The sequence below is a fragment of the Mastigoproctus giganteus genome, chromosome 2 (genome assembly GCF_048544385.1).
Source record: "Mastigoproctus giganteus isolate SK-2022 chromosome 2, ASM4854438v1, whole genome shotgun sequence".
In the NCBI taxonomy this organism is placed as follows: Eukaryota; Metazoa; Arthropoda; class Arachnida; order Uropygi; family Thelyphonidae; genus Mastigoproctus; species Mastigoproctus giganteus.
In genome coordinates, this window is record NC_143576.1 from 1,861,971 (window position 1) to 1,886,336 (window position 24,366).

Here is a 24,366-nt window from a genome sequence, read left to right on the forward strand (position 1 = left end):
GACTAATAGATTAAAAGTAGCTGCTGGCAGAGATGAAAGTGATTCTTTCACTGCTTCTATTGAAATGCAATTGAGCAGCAGCCTGGAAAGCAAGGCAATGGGGATTTCCAGGACTGCTGGGAGTCATAGTGGAACAAGTAAATACATGGGCTGTGTTACGGTAACTAAGAATAGAAACAGATGCATGTATACTTGTGTACGCCAATGCTAGGAGTATAGTTAATAAATCTGATGAGCTGGAAGTGCTAGTCAAGACATCAAAGGCAGATATTGCTGATATATCAGAGACGTGGTGTCACACAGACATAAGCAGTACAGAATTGGAATTTGGGGAGTATAATCTGTACAGAAAGGATAGACAGGACAGGAAGGGAGGAGGGGTTATGCTGTTAGTTAAGCAACACTTAAATCTAAGGAAGTGCATCCAATTGATGTTGGTGGACAATGCAATGTAGTCTGTTTGGTGTGACATAAGCACTGGGAAAGGAAAAATGAGAGTCGGTGTGTGTTATAGGCCTAATGAAACTGATGAGTATAATTAGCAATTGTGCAGAGAAATAGAGTGGGCCAGTAACTCAGAGTGTCTTATAATGGGTATTTTAATTTTCCAGAGATTGACTGGAATTTGTGGGTTCGTCAGTCACACACTAGCAAGGCTTTTGTGGATTTATTGGATGATTGTTTTCTACAGCAGCATGTTCGGGAGGCAACTAGAGGAAGTAATACTCTTGATCTGATTATCAGTAGTGATTCTTCATGCATTAAGAATCTGCAGAACAAGGAACCACTAGGTGGCAATGATTAGTGTGCTGAAGTGGGATTTACTCAAAGAGGTAACTACCATCAAGGTTAAAGGGAAGGGTTTTTGCTTTCTAAAGTTGACTACGGTGGTCTGAGACAGTATTTAAATTCTATACGGTGAGACCAACTGATGATGTTACCAACAGCAAATTCAAAATGGGAAGCATTTAAAGAAATAATCTTGGAAGCTACTAGGCTTTTCATACCAACTAAGAAATATTGTTCAAGATTTAGGCCTAAATGGATGTTAGGTGAACTAATTGGACATGTGGCAGAGAAGAAAAATGCATGGGATACATATAAATTAACAGGTGACACAGAAGCCTATGATAGATATAAGCTGGTCCGTAACCAAGTCCCAAAGGAAGTTAGGCAGGTATAGGCAGATTACGAGCTATCTTTGGCAAAGGATGCAAAGAAAAACAGCAAAGAATTCTTTACTTATGTAAACTCTAGAAGGAAGGGGATGAATCAGTTTGTTAGCTATTTGATCCTGCTCAGATAGCTAACAAACTAAATGAATATTTTGCATCTACATTCACACATGACAAGTTATTCAGGGAGGGGAATGTCAGAGGTGTATAAACTCTGGCAGAAAGCTAGAGAATCCCAGGGGCTTACATCTGGTGAGCATGGGCTTGGCACATCCAGGGTCCTGAGCTGAACATCATAATGCTTCTTTTTCTTGGTAATTCCTTCTTCTCTCTCTTTTTCTCTTGGGGTAATTCAGAATTTTTTTTTTTTTGGCTGGTACAGCATAAGCCTCAGGCTTCCTTCCACCATAAGGCTAATAATAATAAGAGGAAGAAGAAGGAAGGGGTGCAATGGCCGAGTGGTTACGACACAGGACTACCAGCCTGATGTTCCCGGGTTCGAGTACTGCCTTGGTAGAAGCGAATGCGGCTCCATCACGCTGGGAGACCGGTATAATAATAGTAATAAATTTGAACAATAATAATAAATTAATTAATAGTAATAAAAAAATTAATAAAATAAACATCGTGAAAGCTGCTCCAATCTAGCCAGTTATATTAAAGGAGGCAGCAAAGGAAGTTAGCAAACACATAGACATAAGTATTAGAGCTTCCTTGGACTTAGGGGGGGTACCCATGTACTGGAAATGTGCAAATGTGACGCCACTCCACAAGGTAGGATCAAAGGGAGACAGAGGTAATTATAGACCTGTTAGCTTAACTTCTGTTCCAGAGAAATTAATGGAGGCACTGGTTAAAGAAGCATTGTAGGATAATCTAGACAAGACTATACTTCAGTTATAGCTCGGACACAGCATGGACTTGTTAAGCATTAGGTTAGGTTAGGTTAGGTCTCATGATGCAAGAAAGTAAGCTTATATAGCATCTGCCAAGAAAAAAAAAAAACAAAACACACACCCCCCTCTCATTTGACCCATTTACTCGCTCTGAATGTTTGTCCAGTTCTGCCTTGAATCTGTTAAGGACAAGTCTTCTCTGACCAATTTGACTGGATACTATTATGTAGTCACAAAGGAACTGGATGCAAAGAATAATTTTGATATCATATATTTGGATCTTAGAAAGGCTTTTGATACTGTTGCACATGGAAGACTGCCACACAAATTAGAGCAGTGTGGCATTGGAAGCAAATTGCTGCTATGGATAAAGGGATGGTTGAGAAGGAGAAGACAGAGAGTGGTAATCAATGGACACTGCTCTTCGTAAAATAATGTTATTAGTGGAGTCCCCCAGGGTTCAGTGTCAAATCTATTGTTGTTTTCTGTATTCATTAATGATATTGATGAATATCAGGCTTAATGTCCAAGTTTGTAGAAGATACGAAGGTTGGCAGGGTTGTTAATGACACTAATGTCAGTACGCTGCTGCAAAAGGATTTAGAAAAGTTGAGCAGATGGGCTGAGAGGTGGCAACTGAAGTTTAACATTGACAAATGTAAAGTACTGCATATGGGAAGCAGTAACCCCAGAGTAATGTATCAACTGTGTGGTACTACACTGACAGTGGTAGAGAGTGAAAAGGACTTGGGTATAATTGTGCAGGCAGATATGAAGTTTTTGGAGCAGCGCAGATGGTCTGCAAGAGTAGCTCATGGTGTCTTGTGAATGATATTACAGGAAATTTCTAGGCGGGATAAGAAGGTGATTATCCCCTTATATAAGGCAATGGTCAGGCCACACCTTGAATACTGTATACAGATTTGGGGGCCTCATTTGAAGAAGGATGTAGAGCTGTTGGAATGAGTACAGAGAAGGGCAACAAGATTAGGGAATGGAACAAAGGGTTGCTCTTAAGAAGAAAGGCTTATGCAGTAAACCCCTGGTATTTGCGGTATCTGTATTCGCGATCGCTGATTTAATATAAAATGAAACCTAAAAAAATGTGAATTTTAAAGCGCCATGAACATTTTCTGTCATAAAAATACATGGGCGTGGCTAAAATTATCTTTCCCGGTCAAAACAGCGCTCAGTGGGTGGGGGGGGAGAGCGGTGACAAAATTGTGGATGTTTCTCGCTAATCCTTGTTCAGTATGTGTTATGCGCTTGTCATGGAAGGTTTGGTCGTTTGCTTTTAATTTATATGCTTATAAATTGAATAAATTTATCAATTTATAAATTGATTACAAAAGTGATAAATCTACCATTTTGCAGTGTAAAATAGACTTTTTCGAGTGTGTTAACGGAAGAAAGTACCTTTATTGTGGACAAGTTCTTTTTTACCCATACAAAAATATGACTATGAATAACAAGGGAAATGTGAAAATATCAAAGGTGATGACATTAGCGAATAAAATTGAGTTATTAGATAAAATTTCTAATGGTGAAAGTGTCTCTTCAGTGGCAAAACATTATAAAATCAATGAGTCAATGGTACGATCAATCAAAAAATCGGAAGAAAAAATCCGCCGTAGTGTCTGTGAAAACGCACTAATTGCTTCAAAAATTTGCTCTGTAACTTGTGATGTTAAATTAGAAAAAAATGGAAAAAGCTTTAAATCTGTGGATAGAAGACTGAACTCAAAATAAAATTCCGTTAAGTTCACTCATCATTTGTGAAAAGGCAAAACTCCTTTATTAACACTTTAGTGAAACTGGTGATAGCACTGGCGGGATAAGTTTTTTGCTAGCAAAGGCGCTGGTTTGAAATTTCTAATAAATATTACATTTAATATTAAATTGTTTCTTATTTTCATTTCTATGCCATATGCTTGCATTTCACTATGTACTATCTATGTACAGTCATATTATGAAGGTGCATATAATACAAACATAGACAAAAATTTAGACTAGTTTTTCTTATATATTTCATACTTTGGAACGGAACCCCTTTATTACTATGGGAGCCATAACTCAGTATTCGCGTTTTCGGTATTCGCGACATTTCTCAGAAAAGTAACCCCCGCTATTCGCGGGGGTTTACTGTATTTTGCAAATTACAGTGTCTGGAGACTAGGCACCTGCGAGGGGATCTGATTGAGGTGTATAAAGCCTTGAATGGTTTGAGCATGCTCAACACTGATGGGATTCTTCCTCTTTCTCAGAATAATCACCTGAGAGGGCATAAATTCAAATTGAGGAAAGACAGATGTGCAGAAGTTTGCCTCTAGCCAGCGGGTAGTTGGTTGGTGGAACAGACTTCCATCCTTTGTTGTGGAAGTTGATAGCCTAAATATATTTAAGGCTGAGCTGGCAGGTATTTGGAATGAACGGAGTGGTGAAATGGGAGCGTTTTATTATTTTTTTTTTTTGGCTGATGCTGCATAAGCTTGCTTTCTTGCATCATATGTCAATGCTAATGCTAAAATGCAAAGTACTGCATATGGGTAGCAGTAACCCAAGAGAAATGTACCAACACTGTGGTACTACACTTAAGGAGATGGAGAATGAACTTTATATCTGACTGCAGAAGTACCTGGGGGTACTTCTGCAGTCATACAGTCATGGAGATTTTGCTAGCAGAGACAAGGAATTGTTATCCTCTTGTATAAGGCAATGGTCAGGCCACGCCATGAGTAATGCATACAGGTCTGGAGGCCTCATTTTAGGAAGGATGTAGAGTTGCTAGAACGAGTACAGAGAAGGGCAACAAGATTGGTGAGAGGAACAAAGGGGCCTGCTTTGTTCCTCTCACCAATCTTGTTGAAAGAAAGGCTTAATTTCTGCTGGTTGCAACATCTGGAGACTAGGCACCTGTGAGGTGATCTGATTGAGGTGTATAAGGTCTTGAATGGTTTGAATGGTTAGCATAGATTTATATTGATGAAAGACAGTTGTAGAATAGATGTGTGGAAGTTTTCCTTTAGCTAGCGGGTAGTTGATTGCTGGAACAGACTTCCATCTGTTGTTGTGGAAGTTGATAGCTTAAATAAATGTAAGGCTGAACTAGACAAACATTTGGAGTGACCGGATGGGTGAAATGGGCAGGTATTTTTTTTTTTTTTTTTTTTTTTTTGGCTGGGGCTATATAAGCTTGCTTTCTTGCATTATATGCCTTAATTAATGTTAATGCTAATTCAGGTGATATTGGCTGTCATGCCACTAGACTGCCAATGCTAATCAATAACCTCTTAAAAGTATCACAGTAAAGGGTGAGTGGTGGAGTTCTATCATGTGAGCTCTGCCACTGAGACATATGCTACAGGCATTTGAAGAGATAAGGAGGTGATTATCCCTTTGTACAAGACAACTGTTTTGCCACACCTTGAGTATTGTATACAGGTCTGGAGGCCTCATTTTAGGAAGGATCTAAATCTGCTGGAATGTGATTGTTGAAAGGAACAAAAGAGTGGTCTTACCTTGGAAAGCTTAATTTCTGTAAACTGATGCTTCTGGAGACTATGCACCAGCGGGATGATCTGATTGAGGTGTTTAATGGCTTGAATAGTACTGACTGAGTAAGCTGAATGTGAATGGCATTCTTTCTCTTGCTGAGACTAAACATATGAGGGGCAATTTAAATTGAGGAAGGATGGTTGCAAGATAGATGGGAGGACGTTTGCTTTCAGCCCATAATTGATCATTGGAACAAGGTCCCAACTATTGTTACGGAAGTGCCTACATGGGTGGTAGAGGCTAACAGTTTGGGGAAATTCAAAGGTCATCTGGATAGTACCTTCGGGTCAGGGAAGTGCATAGAATGATAGATTTAATTTACTTTTCTTTTATTAATTATTTATTTATTTATTATTATTATTTTTTTGGATGGTGCAGCCTAAGCCATAGGCTTTCTTGCACCATGCAGCCATTACTAAAGCTAATACTAAGTGAGTAGTTTGGATAAATTCAAATTCAATGAAGAACTAGATAAATTCTTGGTGGGTATGGATGGATGAAGTGTGTAGATTTTTTTTTTGGCTGATGCTCTATAAGCATCAGCCCATAACAATGGGCTGATGCTGATGCTAACAATGGGCCTATATAAGCCCATTGTTATGGACTTACATGAGAGCTTGAAGGACAGGGTGGATGCCCTCGAAGGATTTAAATTGAGGGGGCCCATCAAACTCTCAGCTGCCCACATTAATGCCAGAGCTTGCACTTGAACATTACGCAATACAGCGGCAACTCCCAAGGCAGAATGCGCTGGTCCCAAAGGAACTAGTTGTTGTAGGTGACTCTATTGTTAAGGAAACAGGGAACATATTGTGCAAAAAGGATAGTTGGAACAGGACCAGGGTATGTCTGCTAGGGGCAAAGGTTGATGACGTTGTAGGGCAGATATCATCCTTTAAGGGCATAAAGGGTGATATTGTTATACACATTGGCACTAATGATATTAAGAGTAGGAGACTGGCAGAATTACTTAACAAGTACAAGACAATGCTGAAAAAAAGCTGTGTTAGGGTTGAATTTGAAATTGTCTGCAATTCTGCTGAGACATGATAAGAGGGAGTATATGATGAGAGCCTTATTGATCAATTCGGCCCTGGAGAGATTGTGCAAGGCTCAAGGGGCAGAATTTTTCTCAGCCTGATCTGTGCTTGTTAACAGGACGGACTGTTTCTTCAGGGATGGGATACACTTAAATAGAAAGGGAGCAAGAATATTTGCTGATGCTTTTGAGGCAGAGTTAGGTGGGTAGGAAAACTGCTAGCTTGGGGGGATACACGGACTAATAGATTAACAGTAGCCACAGAGGTAAAAGTTATTCTTGCACTATTTCTACTGAAATGCAAATGAGCAGCAGCCTGGAAAGCAAGGCAATGGGAATTTCCAGGACTGCTGGGAGTCATTTTTTTTTTTTTTTTTTTTTTTTTTTTGTAGTTGTTGGTGCATCGGCTTCTGTGGCCATAGTGCACCTCCCAAGGTTTTTTTGCAGTACTTTGATCCAAGCCCGAGGCGGGATTCGAACCCGCGACCTTTGGGTTGCCAGGCAGGCACTTTACCCACCCGGCTAGCCCGGTCGGCTGCTGGGAGTCATAGTGGAACAAGTAAATACATGGGATGTTTTAGGGTAACTAAGAGTAGAAACAGGTGCATGTATACTTGCATGTACACCAATTCTAGGAGTATAGTTAATAAATTTGATGAGCTTGAAGTGCTAGTCAAGACATCAAAGGCAGATATTGTTGGGATATCAGAGACATGGTGTCACACAGACATAAGCAGTGCAGAACTGGAATTTGGGGATGTGTACAGAAAGGACAGACAGACTGGAAGGGAGGAGGGGTTATGCTGTTAGTTAAGAAACATATAAAATCTAAGGAAGTTCAACCAACTGATGTTAGTGGACAATGCAATGTTGAGTCTGTTTGATGTGACATAAGCACTGGGAAAGGAAAAATGAGAGAGTGTGTGTGTTATAGGCAGTGGTGAGCTGTGAAAATTTTAACAATATTTTAACCTACTTTTGCTGACTTTTTGATGTGAAACAGATTTGGGGGGGGGGGGGGGTACTTACTGAATAAATCTGATCGGTCACGGAAGTGACGTCATCTGAGGTGTCAGTCAGAGGCCCTTCCCATGCTCAGGCCACTATTCTGTGTGGAGCACTCACTAGTAGTATGATTAGAGGCCGTGATGCATTTTTCGTGACCAGTACGATATCTCGAGTTCTAATTTGGAATTTCTGAATAGTATGATGTCACAATCATACTTCCTTCAGTTACTACTGCAGTAAGTATGATTTCAAGTATTTGTGATATGACTGCAACAATACAAAGATTTGTCAACAATTTCTTATTTCGTCTCGCATTTTTGCATGTGCAGCTGCTCATCTAACATTCCATTGTTAGGTGCCCCGACATTTAGATACGTTGCAGTAGGAAGTATACATCTCTTACTTTAGTTAAAAGTTTACCAAGTTTGCACAAGCCCTCTTCACAAGACGGAGCACTCTACTGCCAACACAAATTAGGAACAACCCAAACATCTGATCCTTACCTAACTGGCCAACCGATCTTAACCTGGATAGGATCAACTGGCGTACGGGCCACCTGATTCCTTAGTGGCAACTTACATGCAGCTCTCTTGCTGTCTTATTTATCCTTCTTCCCGGGTTCCCCTTTCACCTGATGGTGCTTATTGCTCCATTGATAACCTGGAGGATGCCTTCGCCTACATCCTCCAAATTTCTAGCTATACCTCCTTTCTTGCATACACTCTGTACTTCCCCGACTCTACCTTTTTTTTTTGTTTCTGTCCAGGAAGCTATGGCGACCCTGTCTACTTCCTAGTGGTGTGTGCGAGCAAGGTGGAGTCCCACCAGGGGCCTTGCGGCCAAATGCCAGGACACACAACACTTTTTCTGGCATTTACAGTAGTACTGTATTCCTTCACAGCGTACATATGGCGCAGATGTGGGAAACCACAAGTGGCGCCTGACCCTAAGAGCATTAGCATTAGTAGAGGCATTTGATGCAAGAAAGCAAGCTTATGCAGCATCAGCCAAAAAAAAAAAAAAAAAAAAAAAAGTAACATAAATAAATAAAAATAACCACTTCCACTTCACCCCTCTGTTCATTCGAAATACCTGTCCAGCTGAGCCTTAAACTTATTTAGGCTATCAACTTCCACGACAAGGGATGGAAGTCTGTTCCACCTACCAACCACCCGCTGGCTAAAGGCAAATTTCCGCACATCTATCCTACATCTGTCTTTCCTCAATTTGAATTTATGCCCTCTCAGGTGATTATTCTGAGCAAGAGGAAGAATCCCATCAGCACTGAGCATGCTCAAACCATTCAAGGCTTTGTACACCTCTATCAGATCACCTCGCTGGTGCCTAGTTTCCAGACAATGTAATTCGCAAAACTTAAGCCTTTCTTCGTAAGAGCACCCCTTTGTCCCATTCACCAATCTAGTTGCCCTTCTCTGTACTCGTTCCAGCAGCTCTACATCCTTCTTGAAATGAGGCCTTCAGGCCTGTATACAGTACTCTAGGTGTGGCCTGACCATTGCCTTATACAAGGGAATAATCACCTCCTTATCCCTGCTAGAAAAATTCCTATATATCATTGACAATACACCATGAGCTACTCTTGCAGCCCGTCTGCACTGCTCAGAGAACTTCATATCTGCCTGCACAACCACCCCCAGGTCCCTTTCACTCTCTATCACTGTCAGTGTAGTACCACACAGTTGATACGTTGCTCTGGGGTTGCTGTTTCCCATATGTAGTACTTTACATTTGTCAATGTTAAACTTCATTTGCCACCTCGAAGCCCATCTGCTCAACCTTTCCAAATCCTGTTGCAGCAGCATAGTGTCAGTAGTGTCCTTGACAACCCTGCCAACCTTCGTATCGTCTGCAAACTTGGACATTAAGCCTGATATACCATCATCAATATCATTTATAAATACAGAAAACAATAAAGGACCCAACACTGAACCCTGAGGGACTCCACTAATAACATTAGTCCACGATGAGCAGTGTCCATTGACCACCACTCTCTGTCTTCTCCCCCTCAACCACCCCTTTATCCATAGCAGCAATTTGCCTCCAATGCCACACTGCTCCAATTTGTGCAGCAGTCTTCCATGTGCAACAGTATCAAAAGCCTTTCTAAGATCCAAGTATATAATATCAAAGTTATTCCCTGCATCCAGTTCTTTTGTGACTGCATCATAGTATCCAATCAAATTGGTCAGGCAAGACTTGAGGCAACTAGAGGGAGTAGTACTCTTGAACGGCGGCTCATTCCAATAGAAAACAATCATCCAATAAATCCACAAAAGCCTTGCTACTGTGTGAGCGACCAGCCCCCAAATTCCAGTCAATATCTGGGAAATTAAAATCCCCCATTATAAGACTCTGATTTACTGGCCCACTCTATTTCTCCGAACAGTTTCTTATTATACTCATCAGAGTCATTAGGCCTATAGCACACTCCTACTCTCAATTTTGATCTCCCAATGCTTATGTCACACCAAACTGACTCGACACTGCACTGTCCAGCGATGTCGACTGGCTTCACTTCCTTGGATTTTATGTGTTTTTTAACTAATAGCATAACCCCTCCTCCCTTCCTATCCTGTCTATCCTTTCTGTAGACATTGTACTCCCCAAATTCCAGTTCTGCATTCCTTATATCTGTGTGACACCACGTCTCTGAAATCCCCATAATATCTGCCTTTGATGTTTTGAGCAATACCTCAAATTCATCAAATTTATTTACTAAACTCCTAGCATTGGTGTACACACAAGTATACATGCACCAGTTCTTTTTCTTAGCTACCCTAACACAACCCATGTGTTTACTTGTACCCCAATGATTCCCAGCAGTCTCTGAAATATCCTGCATCTTATTTTCCAGGCTGCGGCTCATTCCAATAGAAGCAGTGCAAGAATCACTTTCACCTCTGCCAGTGGCTACTGTTAATCTATTAGTCCTTGTATCCCCCCAATCTAGCAGTTTTCTGACCTACCTAACACTGCCTCGATAGCATCAGCAAACATTCTTGCACCCTTTCTTTTTAAGTGTATCCCATCCCTGTAGAAGCAGTCTCTCCTGTTAACAAGTACAGACCAGGCTGAAAAAAATTCTACCCCTTGAGCCCTGCACAATCTTTCCAGGGCCGAATTGATTGACAGGGCTCTCATCATATACTCCCTCCTATCGTGTCTGGGCAGAATTGCAGACACTTTCAATTTCAACCCTAATTCATGGCTTTTTTTCATCAATGACCATGGAAGACAATATATTGACTGGAAGACAATATACATAGTGTGCAAATACTATGCACACTATGTATATTGTCTTCAAGAAATTATGGAAATTTGTGAATGATCAATAAAATATTTAAAATATAAAATCTCCTTTATTTCGTAATTAATATATACAAATCAAAAATATCTAAAAGAAACGCGAACCATGTCTGACATAAAACCATCTACATACTCGGCAGATGCGCGACTCTTTTATTCTTTTTTTTACAACTAGGGAAATACAATGGATACATTTTTTTCATGATAAAATTTTAATATTGCGAATAAAAAATAATATGAAAATATTTCCCATATCACAAATAACGAATTATCACAAAACATTCTAGAATATAAACACAAATATTACACAAAAAAACAAACTGTTCTAGAAAATGTACAGAAAAATCACAGATTACATGAAAATCCTATGCCATTATATTTTAGAACATTTTCAACACAGTAAAAGCTTCGACGAAATTTCAAAATCTGCTAACATTTCATCTTCGTAAAGTTTATATAATATCTTAGTTGCCTTAATCCCCCCCCCCCCCCCGCCACATTGCTACTGTCACAAGCTCTTCGAATATTGGCCAAAATGTTGGAATCACACAGATATTCAGCTACTGTCACCATGTAAACATAGACAGGTAAAATTTACTGCAAGGCATGGATCACTCACTTCTCTGAAAAACATATCCCGTTTGTTGGAGTAAAGGGGACTACAACACAGCTTGACCAGAGGCTATTATCCATGTCGGGAATCTTCTTAATCCTCTGGCTGGCTATGGAAAGCATATTGGCTTGCGCGACTTCTCGGTATGGGAATGCATAGGTTTTACTGATACCACTAACATTGTGAAACGGCACCTTTCACCATTAATTCCCGCTTTCTAATTACCTAAATTGCCTAAAGGCCAGCGGGGAGAACAGTGCATACAAAATATGCACTGTTCTCCCGTAATTGTTCCCCTAACTCTCCTAACTGTTCATTACATGGAAATTTTCTTCGTTCAACAGAAACTTATGTATTTTAAATGTAATTACCAAGAGCAATTTTAAAATTTAAATCAAAAATGAAGCAATTTTAAAATACATAACTGATCGATGGCCCATTAAAATACTGGGAATGGGCTCCCGCTCGCCCTGCCGTAGTTTCGGCACTAGATACTCAATAATTGCATCCAGGATTTCATTTGTAAAATAAATGATCGTCCCAAAAATGGGCTCGCAAATTTTCAAGGAAAATAACAATGGGCTCACGTGAGCTCATGAGAGCCCACTAAAGCTCACCACTGTTTATAGGAATAATGAATCTGATGAGTATAATGAGCAATTGTGCAGAGAAATAGAGTGGGCCAGTAAATTAGAGTGTCTTATAATGGGGGATTTTAATTTCGCTGATAATCACTGGAATTTGTGGGTTGGACACTCACACACTTGCAAGGCTTTTGTGGATTTATTGGATGATTATTTTCAAAATCAGCATGTTTGGGAGGCAACTAGAGTGAGTAATACTCTTGATCTGATTATCACTAGTGATTCTTCATGCATTAAGAACCTTAGCATTAGCATTAGTAGAGGCATATGATGCAAGAAAGCAAGCTTATGAAGCATCAGCCAAAAAAAACAAAAAACACACTTCCATTTCACCCCTCCATTCGTTCGAAAACCTGTCTAGCTAAGCCTTAAATTTATTTAGGCTATCAACTTCCACAACAAGGGATGGAAGTCTGTTCCACAAACCAACTACCCACTGGCTTAAGGAAAATTTCCGCACATCCATCCTACATCTGTCTTTCCTCAATCTGAATTTATGCCCTCTCAGGTGATCATTCGCAACAAGAGGAAGAATCCCATCGGCACTGAGCATCCTCAAACCATTCAGGGCTTTATACACCTCTATCAGATCACCTCGCCGATGCCTAGTCTCCAGACACTGAAATTTGCAAAACTTAAGACTTTATTTGTAAGAGCAACCCTTTGTTCCATTCACTAATCTTGTTGTCCTTCTCTGTACTCGTTCCAGCAGCTCTACATCCTTCTTGAAATGAGGCCTCCAGGCCTGTATACAGTACTCTAGGTGTGGCCTGACCATTGCCTTATACAAGGGAATAATCACCTCCTTATCCCTGCTAGAAAAATTTCTATATATCATTGACAATACACCATGAGCTACTCTTGCAGCCCGTCCGCACGTTGCTCTGGAGTCGCTGTTTCCCATATGTACTTTACATTTGTCAATGTTAAATTTCATTTGCCACCTCTAAGCCCATCTGCGCAACTTTTCTAGATCCTGTTTCAGCAGCGTACTGTCATTAGTGTCCTTAACAACCCTGCCAATCTTTGTATCGTCTGAAAACGTGAACATTAAGCTTGATATACCATCATCAATATCAATTATTAATACCGAAAACAACAATGGACCCAACACTGAACCCTGAGGGACTCCACTAATAACTTTGGTGCCTCCGTAGCCAGGTGGGAAGGAGCAGCAGCAGTGCGTAGCACACGCTTCTTGATTAGAATGGGGTTCGAGCCCGTCAAAACCAAATACGGAGAATGCGGAAAGGTCAGGGAATGACCACCGCATATCCCGGAGCAATATGGCCTTAGTTGCTAATGCTCATAAAAAACCAAATAACAAACTAATATCATTAGTCCACGATGAGCAGTGTCCATTGATTACCATTCTCTGTCTTCTCCCACTCAACCATCCCTTTATCCATAGCAGCAATTTGCCTCCAATTCCAAACTGCTCCAATTTGTGCAGCAGTCTTTCATGTGCAACAGTATCACAAGCCTTTCTAAGATCCAAATCAAAGTTATTCTCTGCATACAGTTCTTTTGTGACTGCATCATAGTATCCAATCAAATTGGTCAGGCAAGACTTGCCCTTAACAAAACCATGCTGTGTCTGAGCTATAACTGAAGTCTTGTCTAGATGATCCTGCAGTGCTTCTTTAACCAGGGCCTCCATTAAATTTCCTGGGACAGAAGTTAAACTCAAAGGTCTATAATTACTTGTGTCAGCCTTTGATCCTCCTTTGTGAATTGTGGTCACATTTATATATAGTCTGTGGGTACCTCCCCTGAGTCCAAGGAAGCTCTCATAATTACGACTAAGGGTTTGCTTACTTACTTTGCTGCCTCCTTAAATATAACTGGACAGATCCCATCCACCCCAGGTGCCTTTCTTGTGTTTATCTTCAACAATTTCGCCTCCATTTTAGTGTCAGTTATTACCAAATTATCTAGCTTACTACCAGAGTTGAATACACCTCTGGCATTCCCCTCGCTGAATAACTTCTCATGTGTGAATGTCAATGCAAAATATTCATTTAGTTTGTTAGCTATCTGAGCATCATCAACAGTTGAACCATCGATATCAAGTGGACCAATCTGATTCATCCCCTTCCTTCTAGAGATTACATAAGTAAAGAACTCTTTGCTTTTTTTCTTTGTATCCTTTGCCAAAGATTTGTTGCAATCTGCCTTCGCCTGTCTAACCTCCTTTGTAATTTGGTTACAGATCAGCTTATATCTATAATAGGCTTCTGTGTTACATGTTAATTTATATGTATCCCATGCATTTTTCTTCTCTGCCATGTGTCTCATTAGTTCATCTGACATCCATTTAGGCCTAAACCTTGAACAATATTTCTTAGTTGGTATGTAAAGCTTAGTAGCTTCCAAGATAAGTTCATTGAATGCTTCCCATTATGAATTTGCTGTTGGTAACATCATAAGTTGGTCCAACAATATAGTATTCAAATACTGTCTCAGACCATCGTAGTCGCCTTTATGAAAGCAAAAACCTTTACTCCCTTTACTCCTGATGGTAGTTACCTCTTTGAGTAAATCCCAATTCAGCACACTGTGATCACTGCCATCCACTGGTTCCTTTATCTGCAGATTCTTATTGCATGAAGAATCACTACTGATAATCAGATCAAGAGTATTACTCCCTCTAGTTGCCTCCCAAACATGCTGATGTAGAAAACAATCATCCAATAAATCCACAAAAGCCTTGCTAGTGTGTGAGTGACTAACACACAAATTCCAGTCAATATCTGGGAAATTAAAATCCCCCATTATGAGACTCTCTGATTTACTGGCCCACTCTTATTTCCCTGTAGAGTTTCTTATTATACTCATCAGAGTCATTAGGCCTATAGCACACTCCTACTCTCAATTCTGATGTCCCAATGCTTATATCCCACCAAACTCACTCGACACTGCACTGTCCAGCGATGTCGACTGGCTTCACTTCCTAGGATTTCATGTGTTATTTAACTAATAGCATAACCCCTCCTCCCTTCCTATCCTGTATATCCTTTCTGTACACATTGTACTCCCCAAATTCCAGTTCTGCATTCCTTATATCTGTGTGACACCACATCTCTGATATCCCACAATATCTGCCTTTGATGTTTTCAGCAATACCTCAAATTCATCAAATTTATTTACCAAACTCCTAGCACTGGTGTACACAGAAGTATACATGCACCTGTTCCTATTCTTAGCTACCCTAACACAACCCATGTGTTTACTTGTACCGCAATGACTCCCAGCAGTCTCTGAAATACCCTGCATCTTGTTTTCCAGGCTGCTGCTCATTCCAATAGAAGCAGTGCAAGAATCACTTTCACCTCTGCCGGTGGCTACTGTTAATCTTTTAGTCCTTGTATCTCCCCAAGCTGGCAGTTTTCCGACCCACCTAACACTGCCTCGATAGCATCAGCAAATATTCTTGCACCTTTTTTATTTAAGTGTATCCCATCCCTGTAGAAGCAGTCTCTCCTGTTAACAAGTACAGACCAGGCTGAAAAAAATTCTACCCCTTGAGCCCTGCACAATCTTTCCAGGGCCGAATTGATTGACAGGGCTCTCATCATATACTCCCTCCTATCGTGTCTGGGCAGAATTGCAGACACTTTCAATTTCAACCCTAATTCACGGCTTTTTTTCAACAGTGACCTGTACTTTTTAAGTAATTCTGGCGGTCTCCTACTCTTAATATCATTAGTGACAATGTGTACAACTTTATCACCTTTTGTGCCCCAGGGTGCCTCCGTAGCCAGGTGGGAAGAAGCAGCAGTGCGTAGCACACACTTCTTGATTAGACCGTGGTTCGAGCCCGTCACCACCAAATATGGAAGATGCGGAAAGGTCAGGCAATGACCACCGCATATTCCCGGAGCAATATGGCCTTAATTGCTAATGCTCCTAAAAACCTTTTGTGCAACAACAACAACCTTTTGTGCCCTTAAAAGATGATATCCGCTCTACAACGTTATCAACTTTTGCCCCTGGCGGACATACCCTGGTCCTGTTCCACCTATCCTTTTTAAAAAGCATGTTCCCCGTTTCCCTGACAATAGAGTCGCCAACAACTACCAGTTCCTGTGGGACCAGCGCATTCTGCCTTGGGGGTTGCCACTGTGTTGCGTGATGACCAAGTGCAAGTTCTGGCGTTGATGTGGGCAGCTGAGAGCTTGATGGGCCCTCAATTTAGATCCTTCGAGGGCATCCATCCTGTCCTTCAAGCTTTCATATAGGCCCATAACAATGCTGAGTGGTCGACTGATTTCGTTACACTCTTTGCATCGTGCACACACACAGACACGCCCCATGGCAATATCATGTCCCGTAACTTGTAACACGTGGATTTGATACTTTTTTGATACCCTTACTGATACTTTTATCCTATTACAAGGCCGAGTAAAGAATAAATACACCAGATTAATCAGAAAATCACAAAATAATTCTATACAACTAAATTTAAATCAAAAGTTTTAGAAAAACAATAATTTCAAATCAATAAATAAGAAAATTCACTTAGCAGCCTCGAACACGTCTGACTCCCACTAGCCTGGTCAGCAGACCTGCAGAACAAGGAACCACTACTAGGTGGCAGTGATCACAGTGTGCTGAAGTGGGACTTACTCAAAGAGGTAACTACCATCAAGGGTAAAGGGAAGTGTTTTTGCTTTCTAAAGGTGACTACGGTGGTCTGAGACAGTATTTAAATTCTATACGGTGGAACCAACTGATGATGTTACCAACAGCAAATTCAAAATGGGAAGCATTCAAAGAATTAATCTTGGAAATTACTAGGCTTTTATACCAAAAAAGAAATATTGTTCATGTTTTAGGCCTAAATGGATGTCAGATTAACTACTTAGACATGTGACAGAGAAGAAAAATGCATGGGATACATATAAATTAACATGTGACAGAGAAGCCTATGATAGATATAAGCTGGTCTATAACCAAGTTACAAAGAAGGTTAGGCAGGCGAAGGCAGATTACGAGAAATCTTTGGCAAAGGATGCAAAGAAAAAGAGCAAAGAGTTCATTTCTTATGTAAACTCTAGAAGGAAGGGGATGAATCAGATTGGTCCACTTCATATCGATGGTTCAACTGTTGATGATCCTACTCAGGTGGCTAACAAACTAAATGAATATTTTGCATCAACATTCACACATGAGGAGTTATTCAGGGAGGGGAATGCCAGAGGTGTATTCAACTCTGGGAGTAAACTAGATAATCTTGTAATAACTGAGAGTAAAGTGGAGGAGAAACTGTTCAAGTTAAACACAGAAAGGCACCCGTGCTGGATGGAATCTATCCAGTTATATTAAAGGAGGCAGTAAAGGAAGTAAGCAAACCCTTAGCCATAATTATGAGAGCTTCCCTGGATTCAGGGGAGATACCCATAGACAGGAGATGTGCAAATGGGACCCCAATCCAGAAAGGAGGACAAAGGGAGACACAGGTAATTACAGACCTGTTAGTTTAACTTCTTGTTCAGGGAAATTAATGGAGGCACTGGTTAAAGATGCTTTGCAGGATCACTTAGACAAGACTTCAGTTATAGCTCGGACACAGCATGGGTTTGTTAAGGGGAAGTCTTGTCTGACTAATTTGATTGGATACATGATGTAGTTACAAAGGAACTGGATGGAAGAATAACTGATATAATATATTTGAATCTTAGAAAAGCTTTTGATACTGCTGCACATGGACGACTGCTGCACAAATTGGAGCAGTGTGGCATTGGAGGAAAACTGCTGCTATGGATAAAGGGACGGTTGAGTGGGAGAAGACAGAGAGTGGTAATCAGTGGACACTGCTCTTTGTGGACTAATGTTATTAGTGGAGTCTCTCAGGGTTTAGTGTTGGGTCCATTGTTGTTTTCTGTTTTTACAAATGATATTTATGATGGTATATCAGGCTTAATGTCCAAGTTTGCAGACAATACGAAGATTGGCAGGGTTGTTAGTGACACTAATCACAATAAACTGCTGCAACAGGATCTAGAAAAGTTGAGCAGATGGGCCGAGAGGTGGCAAATGAAGTTTAACTTTGACAAATGTAAAATACTACATATGGGAAGCAGTAATCCCAGAGTAATGTATCAACTCTTTGGTACCACACTGACAGTTGTAGAGCATGAAAAGGACCTGGGGTAATTGTGCAGGCAGATATGAAGTTTTCGGAGTAGTGCAGACGGTCTGCAAGAGTAGCTCATGGTGTCGTGTCAATTATATACAGGAATTTTTCTATCAGGGAGAAGGAGGTGATTATCCCCTTGTATAAGGCAATGGTTAGGCCACACCTTGAGTACTGTATACAGGTCTGGAGACCTCATTTTAAGAAGGATGTAGAGCTGTTGGAACGAGTACAGAGAAGGGAAATAAGATTAGTGAATGGAACAAAGAGTTGCTCTTACGAAGAAAGGCATAAGTTTTGCAAATTACAGTGTCTGGAGACTAGGCACCTGCGAGGTAATCTGATTGAGGTGTCTAAAGCCTTGAATGGTTTGAGCATGCTCAATGCTGATGGGATTCTTCCTCTTGCTCAGAATATTCCCCTGAGAGGGCATAAATTCAAATTGAAGAAAGACGGTTGTAGGACAGATGTGCGGAAGTTTTCCTTTAGCCAGTGGGTGGTTGATTGCTACCATCCATCTATGAAGAAACTTCCATCTGTCGTTGTAGAAGTTGACAGCTTAAATAGGGTCAAGGCATCTTTGTTAATGCTAAGCTTCACTCATTTCACAGCTTTGACACAAAAGACCTTTAATGGATCTGCCCTGTCACTTATCCTTTTTAACAATTATAGAGAAAAAATTTTCAGAGAGATTGAAGACTTAAGGGGCTTTACCACAAGAGGAATCAGAATTAATATGCACCTCTGTAATTAGGTGGGCAGGAGCAGCAGTGAGTAGCACACGCTTCTTGATTAGACCTGGGTTCGAGCCCGTGACCACCAAATACGGAGGATGCAGGAAGATCAGGGAATGACTACCGCATATCCCCGGAGCAATATGTCCTTAGTTGCTAATGCTCCTAAAAACCAAACAACAACAACAGAATTAATAACCTAAGATATGCAGACGACAGAGTTGTACTTGTGGAAAGTGAATGAGACTTAAGTGCCATAATTGACAAGGTAAAAAACTCCAGCAAAAATTTGGTTTATATTTTAATGAAAAGAAATCCAAAGTAATGTGCATCTCAAAGAAAGAGGGGGGAGTATATAATTAGTATTAAAGTAAACAATACATCACAACAAGTAAACTCCTATATGTACCTTGGTCACCTAATCACTGATGATGGGAAAACCTTACAAGAGATCAAAAAAAGAACTGAAATAGCAAGAAATGCCTTTCTGGCTATTTCATTTCTTAACATCAAGGGAATTACTCCTAGAGACCAGTATAAGGTTTAACCAAATGTTATGTGTAGTCAACCCTCTTATACGGATCTGAAATATGGTCTATTACAAAGCATGCCAAGAAATGAATTAAGCATTTGAAATGTGACTCTTAAGGAGAATCATGAGACTACCTTGGACACAAAGAAAGTCAAATGAATTGCTGGCTTTAACAAAAGGAAATAAAAGAGAAAACACATGACCATCATTAAGCAAAGAAAAAAAAAGGTATCTCAGTCACCTTCTGAGACATGACTCTTTATATATAGAGGCTGTTGGAAGGGATGGTAGAAGGAAAGAGGAGTAAAGGACAGAGAAAGACTTGGATAACCAACACTGAGGAAAGGACTAATCCTTCTTATGAAGGTTCTGCAAGGGAAGCACAGATGTGAACCTGATGGAGGCTTGGTAGTCAACCTCCTGGATGGAGGCTCGGTAGTCAACCTCCTGGATGGAGACAACACATGAAGAAGAAGATATAAGCTTGCTTTCTTGCATCATTTGCAACTACTAGGTGTTCCCTTGCAGAAGCAGAGATAACAAACATTTATGCCCCATTGAACCCAAATGACTGGTGACTTAAGAGTTGATGAGGAATATCAAAAATGTTAATAACGCTGGTATCAAATGATATTTCAATCCTGGATGAACCTAAATTCTTCAATCTATAAAATCTGTGGGAGAAAATAAACTGTTTTTATACAGTTAGTTTGCTAAATAAAGTTAAAACAAACTAAATGATTTAATTCATCTGCAGGGTGAGGTCACCAGTGATGAAAAATATGGTATGGCTTACACCACAGAAACCCATGACTTTCAAACTGTTATGAATGTTTGCAATACATCACTGAAGAAGAAAAACTCTGATTATAATTTTTCTTTATTAGGTAAAATGTAAATTTATAATATGATGACTAGAAATGCTTACCCATGACTTATATTGATGATATCGCCGAAGAAAATGGCTTATCCAATTCCCAAGTGTCTTGCATGTCTGAGGAGCCAATTTACGCCAACTATTTGGTAGCTGCCCATTAAACACAGAATTTGATACATTTTCAAGTATAGCATCTAAACCAACTTCTCCAGCTAATGCCTGAAATTTAAAGGTGGACAAGATTGAAAAAGTTCTAAAGTGAAAAAAAAAAAAAAAAAAAAGGCAAACAACTGCATAGACTCTTAAAAACAATCTTTGCTGTTAGGTAGTTAATATACAATTCAATAAAAAATATTATTGAATGAAGGGATCTACAAAACTAATTTTCAAGTGATCAGTAATCACCTGTGATTGTAATCTTGGTTGTTGAAGATATATTTTTAATTTTAATGGTAGAAGGAAAACTGAAACATAAATTTGGCATGTAGCTTGATAGAGCAGAGTCAACTTTTCCTGGATGCAGCAATAATTAAACTAAAAAAAAACTAGAACGATTCATATTAGATCATGGATCATGTCATTTCTAATATGGACATTAAAGGACAAAATAATGCACACTATGATGATAAATATGAAGGAAGACACTTCTTTACATGCGTAAATGGAAAATAAACTTAATAACAGATAACTGGCATAAAATGAACTATAAAAATGATCACATGTTTTACTTCCAATTTTAGGCCTTCCTTAAGCACATCAATGTAATATTAAACTGTAAATTACATGATATTTTTTTGGTGCCTCTGTAGGCAGGTGGGAAGGAGCAGCAATGAGTAGCACACGCTTCTTGATTAGACCGGGGTTCGAGCCCGTCACCACCAAATACGGAGGATGCGGAAAGGTCAGGGAATGACCACCGCATATTCCCGGAGCAATATGGCCTTAGTTGCTAATGCTCCTAAAAACCAAATAACAACAACATGATATTTTATGGAGTGCACTAGTAACAAGAAATCAAAAACTAAAAGCAGAGGAGGGAAAAGACATTTTTCTTACAGTTCTTCTTTTAGTTTTCATGTTCTTGTTACTAGTATACTACGTTAGATAGTATGAATCAGAGCTGTAATGCTCAATTTTCATTCTTGTGATCATGACATATGGTCAAAAAGCGTTGTCAGCTTCAGGAAAGAAAATCGTTTTGAATATTTTCGTTAGATTCTTTTTAATATTTTAATTGCGTTAAATTGATTTTTAATTGTGTTAAATTGATTTTAATTGTGTTAAATTGGTTTTTAATTATTTTTTACTCTAATGTAAGTTTATTGATTTTTTCGTTTTAATTTCTGGAGGGTAACATACGGAAGTGTTCTACGTACTACATTGAGGTAAACTCTTATTATTTTACAAATACTAGTATACTACGCAGCATACCAAGTAAATTATAGTTTAATATTATAATGTAACATGACTTGGTGCCTCCGTAGCCAGGTGGGCAGGAGCGGCAGTGCATAGCACATCCTTCTTGATTAGACCGGGGTTCGAGCCCGTGACCACCAAATACGGAGGATGCGGAAAGGTCAGGGAATGACCACCACATATCCCCAGCTCAATATGGCCTTAGTTGCTAATGCTTCTAAAAACCAAATAACAACAACAACAACAACAACTCAAGCGTTTAGGGCATAAGCCTCAAGCTATGAAGGAGTCTAGACTATGTATAAATATAGTGCAAATGCATCAGAAATACATAGCTATATCTGAATAAATCAGAATATTGGTAAAACGGCATCGTTTTAAGTTATATCTCATATTGTGAATACCTTCACAACGAGTTGCCATGATATTGCACTACTTCGAATAAGTAACGCTTCACCTAAGGAGAAGACTAATGTTACTTATTCTCAGATGGATACCACCACCCAGATGGCACCGTTTCAGGACTATTTGGCCCTTCTTCGGTGGGTGGGTAGGTACCCGAGTGATGCAATGATGGCAAAACAGTTATGAAGTATAACTCCACAATATGAGAGATGCCTGATGGTGTACCATGTATTTAGACTCAAGCGTTTAGGGCATAAGCCTCAAGCTATGAAGGAGTCTAGACTATGTATAAATATAGTGCAAATGCATCAGAAATACATAGCTATATCTGAATAAATCAGAATATTGGTAAAACGGCATCGTTTTAAGTTATATCTCACATTGTGAATACCTTCACAACGAGTTGCCATGATATTGCACTACTTCGAATAAGTAACGCTTCACCTAAGGAGAAGACTAATGTTACTTATTCTCAGATGGATACCACCACCCAGACGGCACCGTTTCAGGACTATTTGGCCCTTCTTCGGTGGGTGGGTAGGTACCCGAGTGATGCAATGATGGCAAAACAGTTATGAAGTATAACTCCACAATACGCTTGAGTCTAAATACATGATACACCATCAGGCATCTCTCATATTGTGGAGTTATACTTCATAACTGTTTTGCCATCATTGCATCACTCGGGTACCTACCCACCCACCGAAGAAGGGCCAAATAGTCCTGAAACGGTGCCGTCTGGGTGGTGGTATCCATCTGAGAATAAGTAACATTAGTCTTCTCCTTAGGTGAAGTGTTACTTATTCGAAGTAGTGCAATATCATGGCAACTCGTTGTGAAGGTATTCACAATATGAGATATAACTTAAAACGATGCCGTTTTACCAATATTCTGATTTATTCAGATATAGCTATGTATTTCTGATGCATTTGCACTATATTTATACATAGTCAACAACAACAACATAATAAGTAACATCACTGAGAAAGATTTTCAGATTGGAAATAGAAAATGTGATCATTTAAGTAGTTTAATTTAATAATGGTTTGTACTTTAGGTGGTAGATGACTTTCATCAACCGGTGAAATACCACCACTTTGCTTATTGGAGGCTTGAAGTGGTAAAACCCATGTTTAGTTTCTAGAGCAAAGTTTCCGGCATCCCCCTCCCCCCACACTTCTCCTTCAACCCATGCACGGTACTAAGTACTATAGGTTTTGATACCTTTCGTGTTTTGGGTTTTCATAAAAAAAAAAAAAAAAAAAAAAAAAATTTAATATTAGTTATCCCTTATTAAATTAATTTTCCATGTAAGCAAGCAGAAAAGTGTCTTCCTTCGTACTTACTATTTCTGTTCTGATTTGTAATATCAGAGTGAATAATTCTGCTCTAATAATCTGATGGCATGTGTATACATTTGTAGTAGAGGAAGGGGGAGTGTAATTTTGATTTTCATATAACTCACTACAGTATTTTAAAAACCTTTGCCTTAGTTTTTATACTGTGTATTATATGAGATATTCTTATAATGTGCTTAAGATTCTTATAACTTCCTTATCAATTTCTTCATGATAGTTTAACTACAGACTTACTAAACAATTACAGGTTAATGTGGAAAAAAGTCGTGAGTTAGGGTTAGATTTGAAAGAGTCTGCAATTCTGCCCAGACACTTTAGGTGGGAGTATATGATGAGAGCCTTGTCAATCAATTCGGCCCTTAAGAGATTGTGCAAGGCTAATGGGGTAGAATTTTTCTCGGTGTGATTTGTGCTTGTTAACAGGAGAAATTGTTTCTACAGGGATGGGATACACTTAAATAGGAAGAGTGCAAGAATATTTGCTGATGCGATCAAGACAGTGTCATGTGGGTCGGAAAACTGCTAGTTTGGGGGATTCATAGATTAACAGTACCCAAAGGAAAATGTGAAAGTGATTCTTGCACTGCTTCTATTGGAATGAGCAGCAGCCTGAAAAGCAAGGTGCTCATTCCAATAGAAGCAGTGCAA

General features: G+C 39.6%; 1 protein-coding gene across 1 annotated transcript in view; it reads right to left on the minus strand.

The window, feature by feature from the left end:
• The window catches only part of Dhc98D (Dynein heavy chain at 89D), a 971,787-nt gene that overhangs the window by 52,652 nt on the left and 894,769 nt on the right, over positions 1–24,366 (minus strand). The window contains exon 53 of the mRNA XM_090387912.1: positions 20,591–20,758. Within this exon, the coding sequence (XP_090244038.1) occupies positions 20,591–20,758 (168 nt within the window). The remainder of the gene's footprint in view (positions 1–20,590; positions 20,759–24,366) is intronic.